The sequence below is a fragment of the Sander vitreus genome, chromosome 10 (genome assembly GCF_031162955.1).
Source record: "Sander vitreus isolate 19-12246 chromosome 10, sanVit1, whole genome shotgun sequence".
NCBI lineage: Eukaryota > Metazoa > Chordata > Actinopteri > Perciformes > Percidae > Sander > Sander vitreus.
This window is the reverse complement of record NC_135864.1, coordinates 12,387,130-12,403,417: the sequence shown is the minus strand read 5'-3', so window position 1 is coordinate 12,403,417 and position 16,288 is coordinate 12,387,130. Positions and strand designations below refer to the sequence as shown.

At 41.4% G+C, this 16,288-nt stretch overlaps 1 protein-coding gene across 1 annotated transcript in view; it reads right to left on the bottom strand.

Annotated features, from left to right (window-relative positions):
- diaph2 (diaphanous-related formin 2) overlaps positions 1 to 16,288 on the bottom strand; it is a 412,425-nt gene that overhangs the window by 44,803 nt on the left and 351,334 nt on the right. The window contains exons 29-30 of the mRNA XM_078261409.1: positions 7,471 to 7,563; positions 5,876 to 5,941 (exon numbers count right to left, since the gene is read on the bottom strand). Of these exons, the coding sequence (XP_078117535.1) occupies positions 5,876 to 5,941; positions 7,471 to 7,563 (159 nt within the window). The remainder of the gene's footprint in view (positions 1 to 5,875; positions 5,942 to 7,470; positions 7,564 to 16,288) is intronic.

The following is a 16,288-nucleotide window of genomic DNA, read 5'->3' as shown; positions in this document are numbered from 1 at the left end:
AGAGACGTAACAAACCCGTAAATATTGGAGATGTATTTGAAAGATGGAGACAGCTTAGAGCCCAAAAGGACGCAGAGTTGGCTAATTTCCTCCTGAACAGGTAAGCATTAGCTTCAGGCTAATTTATCACAGCTACTAGGGATGGGCATTTTATGTCATTTCAACTTTTGTGTAGCTACTCACATTGAATTATATAGCTAGAGTACCCAAGTTGGTTACTCGCAAAAACAACTGAGACACAGCCAGTGAAGTGATCCCAACTGGTCCTGGCTAACGCCGCCATGCTAACCCTGCTAACTGCTAACATTACCGGAGGACCAGGCAAGCAGCCACGGCTGTTTACAACGTGTAGCCTGTTCAGCGGCTGTAGCCGACAACGGTGAGTTATTTGAAGCCAAGAGAGGGGGGCTGTAAATCGGAAAGAGAGGACCTTGAGTTTGCACTGTGTTTAGCGATTGTTGCCGTAATTCTAAGCCAATAAAGTGTGTTCAGTCAGATGGAAAAGGACGGCAAGGTAGTGGTATTTTTAGCGGTTCCTATCGTAATTCTAAGCTGAGGAAGTGTGTCTGTCTGGCGTGTGGAGAGGATGGCGAGGTTGTGGGATTTTTAGCAGTTCCCACGGTAATTCTAAGCCGAAAAAGTGTGTCTGCCAGTTGACTGTCAATATAGCCAGCATCTAATGTTAGCTACTCCGCTGTGCTGTGGAGTAATGTCTGGCTATGTGAGACAAGCGTCGAGCAACATTGTTGTGGATGCTCCGGTATCAGCCTGGCAACCAACGTGAACTTTGAGTCTGGGGAGGGGGTGGGGGAGACGACTCTCTCCAGTATTTTTAATTTGTACTGCAGTAACTATTTTAAACACTAGCTGTGAGTATTACATATTGCACCTTTAAACCAATCACAATCGCTAAGCGCTGAAAGGAGCAACAACACCTCTGCAAAATAGCCTCGGGAAGGAACTTGTTTTGGTGGAACATGGGTACGTTCAAAGGTTGTTTTAGTTGTGCAATAGAAAACTCAAATTGGACAGATAGTCTAGCTAGCCGTCTCGATTTACCATGCAGAGATCTGAGGAGCAGTTAACCATAGTCCTCATAAATCAACTGGAGTAGAATGCCAACACAAAGAAAGCCCAAGGTAATGGACATCCGGCGGAATTTCCAGCAGCACCGAAGCAATCCCGGAAGTGGAATGTCATGTATATAGACTATCATGAACAAGACCCTGAGATACTTGAACTCCTTCACTTAGAAGCAACCACTTGATCCCAACCCAAAGGTGTCACTACATCATTTTTCATGAACCATGGCCTCAGGCGTGGATGCGCTGACTCTTAAGGCCTTTTTATGCTTCTGCATAGAATCAACGGCGTACCCCCGCAGACCCCTCTGCGTCTACGGCGGACCCTGCGCCATAGCCTAACGTGCACCTCTCGAAAAATGTAACTACTCGTTGCAGCGATGCACGTCGCTCGGCCGTGGCTTGGTAGCGTTGCATTTCCCCTGACTCATTTCCTGGTTCTCCTTCTCCATAAACAACATGAAATCAAGGAGAGGGTTAACTTTTCCTGCTAAAGATTTTCCACCTTGGTCAGAAAACACAGGGGAGACACTTTGTTTCTCTCACTACGATTCTAGAGTGGGTACTTGCTCCAAAGGTAATTGCCGTCACTCTCTCACTTCTCCCTCGCTCTAACACACTCCCCACACACACACACGTGCCGGCTCGATGCACACACCAGCGCACAAGTATAAACATCAGGCCACTTACGTAGGCTATGGCGAAAGCTCTGCGTGGAGCCTGCGCAGAACCATAAAACAAGCTTTATCCATTCCACTTCACATTTAGCAGCAAACCACCAAAGCAGAAGCCTGATTTTTCAGGCATGCCATTCCTACCCATCAATCCACCTAATCGTTCCTTCCCCTGCAGAACTATGGTGCACTAGATGGTGCCCCCCTCCAGTACCTACTAGAGGGCCTGACAGTCCAAATGGCTGCCTCACAGGCACAGGCAGCCAGAGCCTTTCTCTATCCTCATGTTCATTGAAATATTGAACATAGCAGTGCTAGCAGTGCTAATCTGGGGTTCATAAGTATTAGCACACCCACCCAGCGATTGTCACTCTGTATGTCCACAGCTGTGGAAAAGCTGTTCAGCTCTTATCCAGGAGTTTGGTTCTAGAGATAGTGTTGTGCATAGAGTTAAACATAACTATATTTAATTGCTACTTCCACGCCTTGCTTACTAGCAACAGCTTCTTCCCACTAAAGAGGTAACATTCCACATCTTTAGAGATGGTTTTCATAGCCAGGTGTCAGCTTGCCAAGGTCCTCTCCTTGGCTTACTTAAAAATTACTTTAAAAGCTTCTGGTTAAAGCGTAACTCTCGCCGAAATGCAACCTAGGGTCTTTTTGTGAATGTACCCAAGTCAAACTTTTGTTTAAAGGAACACGCCACCGTTTGTTGAAATAGGGTTATTCACCGTCTCCCCTAGATGTAGGTGGGCAAACGCATTTTTGTCTCAGTGCATGCATTGTCTTAGTCCGGCAGCTAGCTTAGCTTAGCATAGTGAATGGAATCGTTTGTTGCCAGTTAGCATGTCGTCAGTAAAAGTGAGCCAACAACAACAAAAAACAACCTAATTACTTCTTGTGGCCTGCGTATTCACAACGAGTACAAATAGCAATGCATATTAAGACTAGACGATTTCCTAGGCAGATATTGACTTGGGACTATATTGAGTGGAAGTACAGCTGAAGCACTGCTACTTGGGCACAGAGATATCACGCAGCAACTCTGTGTGAGTACAGGTCTAATAAGGGTCGATCTATCCCGTAAAATAACCATGCGTCATGTTTACAATAATCACTCTGTGGACAGCTGTTTATTGGGTCCATTCGGCGTTTTTCCCAGTTGACTTTATCGCACCGGAAAAAAGTCGAGGACTGCAGGATGGATCAACGACGAGAAATCCTCGGTAGCTGTGACACAACTGCGGGCACGCTCATCTTGATCTGACACGTTGAGCCTGGTCATCGATGGCAGTACCTTGTCCCACTCGCCACAGCACAGACACTCTATTTCAGTCGGCATATTCCCCCACAGTCACACCACCAGTTTGTGTTGGCTCTCATCCTCACGTCCTCGAGAAATCGACTCTTTTTGACTGGCGAGATGGCAGCAACCGGAAAAACCAACAGCTAAAGTGAATTGTTCAAAACCTTTCTTTTTATTAAACTCTGTGTACACAAACTATGTTCTCAATGCTCAAGTTCATGTGTCGAGCCTCTGGTGATACTATGAGCGAAGTTTCATGTTGTGTTGAGCCTTCTTAGTGTTTAAAAATAGTGATTTTGATGCTATCATAGTAGTGCCCCTAGCACTCCTATTCAAAAGGCCATTTGACCGAAAACGAGAATATGGTGAATCTTAAAAGTGGCGTTTCCGTCCTAATTATGCTTTTAAACGAAAGTTTGACTTGGGTATATTCACAAAAAGACCCTAGGTTGTATTTTGGCGAGAGTTACGCTTTAATTAAATATGAACACATTTCTTTCTTCTTCTGAAGTGAACATTACTTTTCAAAATAAATAAATAAATTGTTTTAGCATCACATTCTACGTACGTTTGAGCTATACTGTCATCAATTAATACACCAGCAATGTCAGGTACTTGGACATGCAATCAAAACAGGTTAAATATATTAGAGCGAGAGAGACATTTTTGCAAGACAAAGAGCACCAATCTCTCGAGAGTTGCAGACAATTCATTTTTCGCCAAAGTTGCCTCAAAGTAGGCGTGCACAGTATGGCATACCAACATGGTCTCACAGCAGTTCGTGATATTGTCACGTTATTTTTAATCTATTGATTCGTGTACACGGACACGATCATCTCGTTTTTTTCATGGTGCTCAGCACGGAATGGGAAGCATCTATACGGAGGTTGGGTTTAGGAAAAGAAGAACGGGGAAAGGACATGTCACACGCCGGGACACAACCCGCGGTCTCTGGGTGCTCAGCACGGAATGGGAAGCATGTATACAGAGGTTGGGTTTAGGAAAAGAAGAATGGGGAAAGGACACGTCACACACCGGGACATAACCCGCGGTCTCTGGGGGACGCGCGACAACAACGTGTGACAGTTGTGTTTAGGAAAAGAACAACGAGGAAATAAAACGCCACACGCGGGAATGCGATCCCCGGTCTCCGGGGTGAATGTCCTGTGTTCTTTGACCCATACACCACCCTGACCAACCTCCCTATGTGGATTTTTGGCTTTTCATAGTACTCCCTACCATAGTCATGCTGTGATCACGAAATATGCTTCCCATTGAAATACATTACATTACAATTCGTGCTCACCACCACGAAAAAAAATGACATAAACGTGTCCATGTACACGAATCAATAGATAAAATAAATAACGTGACCATTTCACGAACTGCCGTGAGACTGGGTTGGGCATACAAGGCAATAATCCTTCAAAAAGAGGCATATCTGGGGTTCTGTTGCACATCAGTTTGCCATTTACCAAACATATAGGGAAAAAGAAAGGTATTACACAACACAATTATGAGTGGCCAAAGCATGGAGGACCTCCCCAGCAGAAGACTTCCTAAACATTGCCACAAGACAGGAAGTGATATCATGCTCATAGGCTAACAGGAAGAGCAAGACAATTCGATAATAACTGGAGCTGCTCTACAAGACAGAAATGATGCCAAATGAATCAAAAATGACCGCTATTAAGATTGTATTAGTGTTGCAAGATTAAAGGTGCAGTAGGTAAGACTTTTAAAACTAACTTTCTGTCATATTTGCTGAAACTGTCCCTATGTTCGAGTAGAACTACATGAATCTGGCTCCTCTGGCACCACCTACAGCCTGTAGTGCGATTTGCAAAAATCCACAGCTCCCTGTTTAGATGCACCAATCAGGGCCAGGGAGGGTGTTTAACTGCATGTCAATCACTGCTCATGCACACGCATTCATTTTCCCTTGTGGGGGGAGGGGCTTAGGAGACAGTTTTGGGCTTTAACAGAAAGGGGGGAGGGACTGAGAAGTTGTCGATATTCAAATTATTTGGCTAAGTCCTGGATCTTCGCAATCCTACCTACAGCACCTTTAAACATTTAGGATCAAGGGGCCAACACAAAGGCAACTTCAATACGAGTTAACCTTACTGTATTGGATATTAAAGGTCATTTAAAATTAAAAATGATATGCAATGTAAGATTTACATCTTGCCACTCAGCAGTACTAGCATAATTGGCAATTATAGTCTCTCCAGTCTAGATTTTCCTTCTCTACTGCTGTACATTGCAACGTGATTCTATGCTCAAAAGAAATGTATTTGAAATGAAATATGCTGCATTAGTTAAGGTATATGTATTTTTTTTTTTTTTTTTTTTTTACTGTAGGTAGACATGTGTTAATAACGACTCCTACAATTGACATAACTTTGATGTGACCTCCACTGGTGTTAGTTTCACTTGCTCTTATTCCAATAAACACAGGGCACCATTTCGTCTGTGAATTTCTGCCTTTTGGCCATTAGCCAAAAGTAGAGTTGCTTTAAAATGGTGTTCCACAGTAACTGGGATAATGTTACCTAATGCCACACCTCCACAGTGGCAAGGACTTAAATGGCATGTTGTTGTTCTTTTGTATTGTGTGTTTACAGTAAATCTTACATATTATGCATTTTCATGCAGGTCAAATTCAGTAACTCAGCACAGGACTCTGCATGTTGTAGACCAGCTCAGTTTGAGTGTTCTGACAGGAAGGACATGTGAGTTATGCAGCCAGGAGAAGTGCAGTAGGAGACAGGGTGTTGCTGGGCCTAGGTTAAAAAGATAAATACACACACCTAGGGTTCTGTTACCATAGTTAGCACCCGGCCACCGAGACGATGGACTGGAAGGGCTTTGATCACCTGTAACAATGTTGGTAATAAAAAAAACATAAAGACAGAAAAAGAAAATAAAAAAAGAAGAGGGGAAGGATGGTGAAAAAGGAAAAGAGAAATGTGCATCAGAGTTGACTCATCTCAGATATTTGGCAAGAATGAACCACATTGATCCTGGCAAAAACCCTTTAGGTTTACTAAGACACCTGCATACACATTTGGACACAGGCACAGGCTCACATTAAACCCAAACACAAAAATACGGTATGAAAACACTGCAAGTGAAGAATGGAGCTGGTTATGTCTATTGATAAGCAGCATTATAGGTGTTGAAATAAGAGTAAAGTATGTGTGCATGTGTGTGTTAGTTGTTATTCGCTTGTGTATGGTTTTTCAAATATTTAATCATAGTTAAATTATCTTTCATGCGTTATATTAATATTTTGAAATTAATTGTTTTTGATTTACAAAGAGCATTAAAATATAATTGTGTATAATAACTTGCACTATATTGCCCAAAATCATAGCAGAAAGCCTTTTTTTATTAGGGAATAAAATTATTCTACTGCTTTGAATAGACACACATGCACCAATTTTGTCACTAAAGATGAGGTATCAGAGTCACGGTGCATACTAGCATATGTAAATTTCATCAATATGTGAGCATTGCCAAAAAGAAAAACTCAAAATATCTTATTATTAATTCTGTTGACTTGAAACACTTAAGTAACTTGAACACAATATGCATTAAATAGGCAAAGAGTAAACAGCTGTCTATTTCAAAATGTAGTTCAAATTTAAGTATTACAACTCTTTCTAAATGTAAATATTGCCCAGCAACAATCTAAAAAGATAGTTTAGACAGAAATTTGCATGCTCCACCTTAAAATTGTATGCTCATTTCTACTGCTTGCTTTGTGTGTATCCTGTCTATTGCAGAATCATCGAATCCAGCCATTGGTCAGATTTTATTTTCCCTTCCTTTTTTCTACCACGTTTGCCAGTGTGGAAATGGCAGCACCTGTGGCTCTTCTGTAGAACTCTGACTTGCATATGAATTGATCCTGGCACCCCTACTAGGTGGTACTCTCCTGGGTACGGGCCATTCATCATGGCAGAATGGAAAGTGTTAACACCAGGATTACACTAAATCAGCCTTGGTCCAACTGCTGCCAACATGGCTACATTATAATAAGTGCTTTATGAATAGCAAAGGGACAATAAATCGCTAATAACTTGCACTGGGCCACATGTGTGCTTGTTTCTATGACATATTTCTGTATATGCATATGTTCCTATACGTGTCCATGTTTTATGTGCTTGTTACTCACAAATCCTTGTAACTATAGTCAAAAGGACACAAGCACTGGAATACACTAATTAAATACAAACTGGAGAGCAAAGCTTCTTTCATATGATAGACAGCATGCAAACATTTAACAACTAAAGGGGGCAGGCGGTATTATTTTCTGCAGGCAGGTAAGACTGTAAGAAATAAAAGAAAATTATAAATTAAACTAAGCATTAAATAAAGACAGTGTTTTTTGCTGCCTTACCATTGCGCGGTGTTCGTTTTCGTCGATCACGGAAGGCTGCTCCAGACTGTAGAGCTTCCATTAGGCTATCCATCACACCGGTTTCATCTCCCTCTGTAAGAGAACAGAAAATAGAGGAAAATGTTTTATAGAACGAAACATACATTAAAACAGGATAAAGTATATAATAACACATGCATATGGGTCTGTACAGGTACAGGCCTAAGCGCACACATTTTTACATTACTGCTTCAAGGTCTAATTCTAGGTATTCTGGTGTGGAAGCAATGGATGCCCTCTAACTAAAGGTGCATGAACAATCACCTTATATCACAGCAAGAGAGCCGAGTGAGATATAAACAAGGTTTTTATGGAGCGTATGAGTGAGACAGAGGCCTGTCACTCAGGCCTGTCCTTTTTCTTTTACAGCTGGGGAGGAGGAAAAATATATATATAGAGCTTAGCAACTAATACAGGCAGAGGAGTCTCAGGATGAAAGCATCCACTGATGGTCATTGACAGATATTCTTTCTGTGGCTAACGCATGGGAGCTAAGTGCTCTTTACAAAGATTTAGTGTGGAGCCGCTCAATACCCGGGCGCTCTATCATTGTTCAGTCAATGACACCGGGTCCGGCCTTCGAAAAACATCCCCCCAGCCCACCATTCCAACTGTCGTGTGGATCCATGAAACTAGAGAACTGGAGGCAGTTGGTATGGCTGAAAAGACAAGTAGGAGACACTTAGAATGCTATGAGGCCAACAGCATGACATGTTGTGCCCATGCTGTGCACATGCAGCATACTGCTCAATGAAAACAGGGTTCAAAAATAAGCTTGGGTTCTATATCTGGGTCATCTATCTTTATGCCCCAATACTAATGAGTCAGAGGGGCACCCTTTTTATCATTCTGGTCCAGAACAGACATTATTTTAAACTAGGATCATTAGGGTGACTTATTGTGGAGCTGGAGACTTGGCCATCAATTCCTTTGCATACATGAGTAAACTAGCTCATCCCCAATGTTTACCATCAGGGTCCAGGCATCTTGTTTCTCTACTGCGCTTACAGCTATAGCTGAAGGGAAACATTCGAAAATAAGTGGAGACAACTGCTATTTTCAGCACACAGCACTTTTCCAGACACTGGGGTGATCAATCTTTTGTAACTTGCGTGTGCTCAAAGAGACACGACACTCGGCAAATTGAATTTATGAACAAAACACGTTGACACTCAATGCTACACGATTAATTTAAGGAAATGGCACATATTTTGCCATTACCAGAGAAATACACATTTTCCTCTTCTCCTCCAGCAACAAACCACCCAACCTGCAAGCAGTCATGCAAGTAAAAGAAGATAGCAAAACTAAGAATAGAAACATGTCTTTTGTAAATTTAAAAAAATGCAACTCTTAACTCGTACTATCACTAATTTTGCTCTCATTCCTTCTCTTTCTTCCTCAAGTCCTTCCCAAGGGCTACTTTGAAATCAAAGTATCTGTTCCGGCTGTGTGCTGTGCTTAAAAGCAATTCCGATAAAATCAAGCTTAATTAGACCAGCTTTATCAGAACAAAACCAAAGCCGAGCCAAGTAGTGCTTATCTCAAATTGCAGCACTACACCTCAGATAGCAAGCTCATTGGTTTAAAAGGGGGAGCATGGGTTTTGTCTGCTGTGGACCTAAAGAACAATATGGTGAACAACTTGCAGCTACTATAACTGTATCAACTCCCAAGATCTTTAGCTACTACTTCTTCTTATGTAGGCTAGCAAGGACACATTGTGAGTCTGACAGAAGAAAGTGTTAAGTGGCAGGTAAACATGTATCTACAACCACCTTGGCACAAGAAACTTTTTGACAGCTTCTTCTTCCCTGCTTTCTTCATGGAGACCTAGACATCTAAGGGGGCACCTGACACTTTGATCAATTTGTCCTACTTCCAGCTTAACTGTAGCACAATTCATCATTTCTAATGGCCAGGACTTGGGAGCCCTAGTAGACTGAGGTTCAGTGGGAGGACTGCAGACACAAAGAACCAAAATGACTAAAATGGGAAACATACTCCCCAGTCACCCTACAGTGCTCAATTAACTATGTCCTTTTGAACCACAGCCTAAACTTGAGCAGCCTTACTCTTAACAAGAAATTGTCACAAATGAGCCTTCAGACTTATTAACATATATATGCATTTGTGTGTATATATTTAACAAAGACAAGGTAAGCCCTTATTAGAAAAAAAAATAAAACTGAATATTATTTGACTACACTTATTCCAGTAATCCCCGGGGCAAACGTTTTTCATCACTTATTGTAACATTGCCCACTTTAGCAGGCATTTCTGCCTCGTTCCTACAATTCACTCTTGTCTTATTTTGAGCTTTTAAACCTAGGGCAAATATTCATCCGCTTCTCATTAGCAGCAGTGGTAGATTGCATGTGGAGGAATTACAGAAAAGCAAACCTTTTATGCCCAAAGATCTTTCTCAAGAGAAAAGATCCCCTTTGCTCACAGGAAATTGCTTTCTAAATGGGTTAAGATGGGCTAAGACCCAAGACATTGACAAACCCATCCAGTTATGAAACACCTTGCTGGGCACCCCAACAGACATCCCCGGGGTCCTTTAATGATCTTATTAAAGCTTGTGGAAGTGTGGAACATGATTGGGGCTTTTGCACTTTTACGTACTTTCTTAAACAGCTAAACCTTTAAGAGCAGAAATAAAGATCTGTGAAACTCTACCTCCCAGAGAGAGATGGTGTACCTGTTCCAAATCTTTCCAGTGCCAAATGTAACAGTGAGCCCTGGGGATTGGCTCACTCTGCAATATATTTACAAGCGGCACTATCACATTTTCTAATTAGAAGGGATGACAAGAGCAATGTGCTCTCAGCAGGATTGGCAGAAAAACTTCACACATCAGATTCATTTTTTCCCGAAGAAAAAAAAAAGTACCTACAGTAAAAGTGAAAGAAAGCGGCTGCGATGTACTATTCACCAATCCCAGGAGCTGAACACAAGTCAAGGGTCAACAGTTGGGAGGGAGAAAAGGGAGGGCTAGGAAAAGTGTAAGCACATATATTGTAAGTGTTACGATTGAGGAAGAAACATGTAAAGGGAGAGAAGGAGGAAGAGGCATAATGCAGGTAGAAAGATGAGAAAAGACATCATAGACTGGCAGCTAGGAAGAAAAGGGAAGTGCGTGTGGTGGATTGGGTTATTGAGAGGGACTAGTGGAGCGAGCCATGACACGAGGCCATAAAACACCTTCCTGGCTACTTGACGGCCTGAGCCCTGTGACCAGTGTTGGGAGTAACGCGTTACAAAAGTAACGCAATTACAGTAATGTATTCCTTTTAGCTGTAACGCAGTAATATAACGCATTACTAATTACATTTTGGTAATATTATACCCGTTACAATCTCAGTAATGCGAGTTACAACGCATTTTAGGCTTGCTACGCGTAAATATCATTGCATTTTATCAGCTGTGGAAAGTAACTATGCCGTACTTCACCATAACTGTAAGGTACTTTTAATTGAGTATTTTCATTTTCTCCTACTTGCCTATTGTACGTTTCACTTCTCTATATTTATAGCTTTAGTTACTTTGCATATTCATATTAATTATACAAAATATTACGAATAACCTATGATGTATTAAAGTGGATAAAGAGGAGACTTTATTGATCCGGTGGTGAAATTCACAAGCTATCTGCCAAGTCAAACTTCCCCTGTTATTTTGGTGAAAGTAACTCAAAAGTAATGCAAAAGTAGTGTAAAGCATTACAATTCAGAGACAGTAATATTGTAATATAACTAATTACTCTCCAATGACAGTATCTAGTAATCTATAATGTATTACATTTTTGAAGTAACTTGCCCAACACTGCCTGTGACATTTAATTATTTCTAAAACTTACACTGCAGTATGCAAGCACAGGCACACAGACCCTCACCTACACTTAACAAACCTGCCTACTCATTTTTAGTGATACAAATGCATGTTGTATATTTGCAAGACTATTGGCTCCACTTAACTTACCTAAATTTATGGGGCAGATTTCTCAGCTGACAAATGAGTTTGACAAAGACAGTGAGGGATGGAAAGATAGTTAGAGAGAGGCAGACAGAGAGTCTACTACGACTAATGTCAACAGGATGACCTATACCCATGGCTGCTCATGGCAAGATCAGTTAGAGGAGACACAGGACTCTAGCCAAGTCTTTTAGGAAAACCAATGCATCATCGAAAGTCTCCATACAAACTCTTAAACCTCAGTCAAGAAACCAATTAGGAATCAAACAAACAAGCTTAACTTATGCAAAACCTGACATCTCATTTGTTTATTTATGCCAATTAAAATCAGCCATCTACAACAATCAGAATATGTATATAACTACAGAGTAAAAGAACAGCTGTCGCCTCAAAAACATGACAAAGCCTTTCACTCAATCATTCAAGCAGAAAACCTTGTATGTATTTGAATGAAACACCAAAGGCATTGCATTCCTATAATTATGCAGCAGTATCAACAAAGCGTGTTCATAAATTCAATTTGCTATCTGTCATCTCCTGCATGTTGTGCTGGGGAGAAAAAAACACAGCGGATCGATTGAGACTTCAATTTCTGATGGCTCACATGCAGCCTTCATGATTCATGGGGGAAAAGTGAGACAAATAAATCATAGAATTCTAAAAAGCTTTTGTCTGGTATGTGTGGGTTTCTAATCTAATGGCAAATTATGACATCCTTTATGCCACGAGTTAAACTGGTAGCAACAGGGGCATGTTAATTGAAAAGATAAATAAATACAGCGTAAGCATACAAAATAATGACATTTGTCAAAGTCCCCTATTTTAATCAATCACAGCTGTATATCCTCTGTATTTATATAAGCATAGCACTCTTGTCTATAAACAAATTGAAGTGTTTGACATGAGGAATACCGGGCATGGGAGAGATGTCTATTTTCTACTAATATCCACTATCCTTCCAGTAGCCAATTCCTGAGTCTAATTTGCACTGTAATGAGATCTAATGAGTGCTTACAGGCCTTGTGTTTGATGAATTAAAACCACTGTGAGAGAGGAACACAGTCAGAGTTTAACCTCACCCCAGTCACCCTCCATGACTCCAGTAGAGAAGATAAGAAAGGAAAGAAAGATTGAAGAGGAGAGGAACAAGTTGTTCCCATTTTTTCTTTTTTTTTTGCTTGCTGCGGATTGTTTTTGAACACATTTGAGCCCATCTGTTCCCCCACAGAGAGTCACCTGTGCAATTAACCCGGACCATTAGCCGTGAAACAAAGGCCTCGGTGGAGGGAGGGAAGTATTGCGTTATGGCCAGGTGGAGAGGCATCAACCACACTTTCTTTTAATCTTGTCTCCCTCTTTCTACTCTCACTTGTATGCACATGGTTTTGTGTTACTTTTACATCTGAATTCAGGCTCAGCCACCTAGACATACACAATCAATATCCCTCTCCTCTTACCGCTCTGCTGTTTACTCATTTACTGAGTGGAGTCACCCCCCTCCCTTCGCCCTCCTTACCTGCAGTCCCAGCAGCTTCAAAGACCCAGGCAGACAGAGACCATTACTGCCACAGTGAACACATGTGCCCGAAGGACAGAAGTCATGCGCCCGAAGATGTCTTTCCTTTGTTTTTCACTCTTTCCCCTTTTTCCGCATCTCCCTGCTGTCCAACCACCCAACTCTGACAAAAGCCTTGACACAATGACCCAGTAAACTTTTCAGACAGGTCTTTATTTTGTAATTTGTGTTTAATGTGGCGTGTGTGTGTGTGTGTGTGTGTGTGTGTGTGTGTGTGTGTGTGTGTGTGTGTGTGTGTGTGTGTGTGTGTGTGTGTGTGTGTGTGTGTGTGTGTGTGTGTGTGCATGTTACTAGTCTACTTCAGTGAAAAAGAGAGGATGAAAAAGGAGAAAGGAAGGGTAAGATGGCTAATAAAAAAGACAGATTTGCTTGCTCATTCATATGGATTGTTTCACTGTAACAACTTGATGAGCAAACCCACTCATGTACTCCCTAACTCAATTAAGGATGCTCCCACAACCCTCCATTCCAGGGGGAATGGCAGTGTAGCTTCTACTTTTCTCTTGATATGAGCCCCTGTGTGGCACCAGGGTCAGGGGGGAGAGAGGAAGGGAAGAATGTCTTGAAGAAGGGAAAGGTGGGTGGGAGGTGAGACGTGTATTGTGCTTGACATGCATGAAGTAGAGACAAGTGTTGGAGATGGGCTAGCCTGGTCACCGCAGGCCTGATCCCATACCCTAAAAGAAATAGAGATGTCCTGACTGCAAGAGACTAGGAGGAACCGTGGAGAGAAGTTGGATGTCGACAAGGGAAAGATGAAAGTGGATTAGCCGCTGTGGCGATTTACATTCTGTGGTGGAACGAAAGCCCCTGCGATGCCCCGAATAGCTGGATGCATGAATAAGTAAACAAACAAAAACAAAAATAAACCCTCCATCTGGATGGATGCTGCCAGGCCCCAAGTGAGAAACAGTAGGGAGGGGAGGTTGGGAGATGGGAAGAGGGGGGAGAGAGAGATCCTTGCAACGTAGTAGTCACCACACTCTGCTTCCTCTGCTATAATTTACTTCTACTGCCTGCGGGCCCCCCCAGTTACCATATTGCTATCACCATCTATCCACTGCTCCTGGCTAGTTACTAACTGCCCAGTAACACCACCAACACACAAGGGAGAGCTCCAACCCAGCACTGACAGATGCTATGTTGACACACTTTCTCTAAGCCACATGGGGTCAACATGCCAGGGTGCCAGCAGGGCCACAGGAGCTGGTCATCACAGCAGAGTAGACCCCTAGCGCCACTTCTCCATAGGCTAGGTACTGCTAAATTTAGCTGCAATATGGTAGACCATAAAACATATGCATTTTCACAGTTGCCTCACACCAGGAGATAAACTCTCTGATAAAAGCTCTGGTTTGGCATTTCTCTTTTTTTGTTACATCTAATAGATTACAGTGTCTACGTTTTCTGATCTGCTCTTTGCCATGATATCAGAGCAGTTGTGAAATCTGCTACTATTTGTTGGTGTTATAGCATCTTTCAAATCCTTCTGTTAGCATATAATCTGTTTTTGTTTGTAGGAAAATAAGACAATCCCAGTGAAAGTTGGTGCAGTCTGTGTTGATAATTTAACTTTCAGGTTTCCTCAGGTTAAATCCTTAGAAGGGGATTGGTGCTTTAATGAGCATTGCTACCTAGCACAGTGTCTTTTTAAATAATACCACCGGGAGGAATTGTCAAATACTACACAGGAGCTTTTAATGCAATCATACGTTTTGCTGCTAATTCACATTAAAATTTGTTTCAACATGCTAAGCACTAGAAGGCTTCTATTCAATTTGATTTTAATTATGTTTTATTACTATGTTTTATATCTTATTGTTTATTTTAGTATTTAATTGATTATTGTTCCTATTGTTTTTATGATTAACACTTATTCTGTTTGTTGTTTTTACTCTGTAAAGGACCTTGTCTTGAAAAGGTGCTATATAAATAAAGTTTTTTATTATATTGTTATCATTTTTGTTGTGAAGCAGCAACAGGAAGTGAATCCTTAATTCTCAAGGTTAGTGATGGACCGCTTGTGACTAGTGTACTTCAAGGACAATTTCAGTGTTTGTTTTTTTTGTCAGTGGATTGGTTTTAAATATTGCAGGGGAGGTATTATCAAAAGAGGATGCAGTCACAGTGAGCTAGGTAGATGAAGAGTTGCAGGTGACAGCCATTTCTATTGCAGTTTGGGTGAACCCCAAACCTTTTAACACCTTTTACTGTGCTGCTATGGACAACAACGGCCATGATCTGTTAATGCCATGCCAACATCACAGGCTCTAATCACAGTTGCATACTGTATGTGCATGGCAGGGCATTGCATATGTGACTGTTAATACCAGGGCCACTTAAATGCATCAGGTTATTAAAATGGAAGGGATGTAAAGAGGTTTTGGCATGCAGAAGTATATTGAGATGCTATAAATACTTTTGGGTTTCATCCAGCCAGGGCAGTGTAGATTACCAATTTTACACGAGTGGCACATTTGAGTTTTGGAATCCTGATCATTATAACATCTGAACCAAACCACACATGGGCTGTTTGCATCACTGAAAGGCGGTGCTGTCTGGGGAAGCTAAATGGATTTGACAATGGGATTTGATGGTCTTTGTAGTGAGGGTAATTAGGTTTGATTGACTGTAAAGTGACTAGTGAGGTCCAGATTTGGGAGGGGAAATGATCAGACACTTGAACCACCCACGAATTAATGAGATTCAACTGTGCCTGAGCTGATTTCACCAAGAAAAAGGAGAACATTTACAAAAGCAATGGGATGAGAGAAAAGAACATGCGGGATGAGTATAAAGAGAGTGTGAGACACAAAAAGAGAGACACGCAGACTCGGAGGGAATAAGAGAGAGAAAACCGGAAAGGCAGAGATATCTGATGCATATCTCACTTCCTCAATTGTGACCTTAACTAAATTAAGTTAAAGATAAAAGATAAAAGCGATTAAAAGCTTTAAGCTGCAATTTAATTAGTGTTCTTTGTCTTTCTCTCGATACAAAAGAAAGTGTCACAAGATAGAAAATGTGAAACAATACATATTCAGCTTGACAATTTACTGCATGAGGAAGACTGACAAAAATGTGAAAGAGACTATTCCCTGGTGTTGCTTTTAATTGCTAATGAACTATGGTATTTAAGATATATTATGAAAAGGCTTCCTATGCAGCCAGGCTCGTTTTCCTCATGGTGACATTTATTTATGGAAATGTCCTAATCTGGGAGGA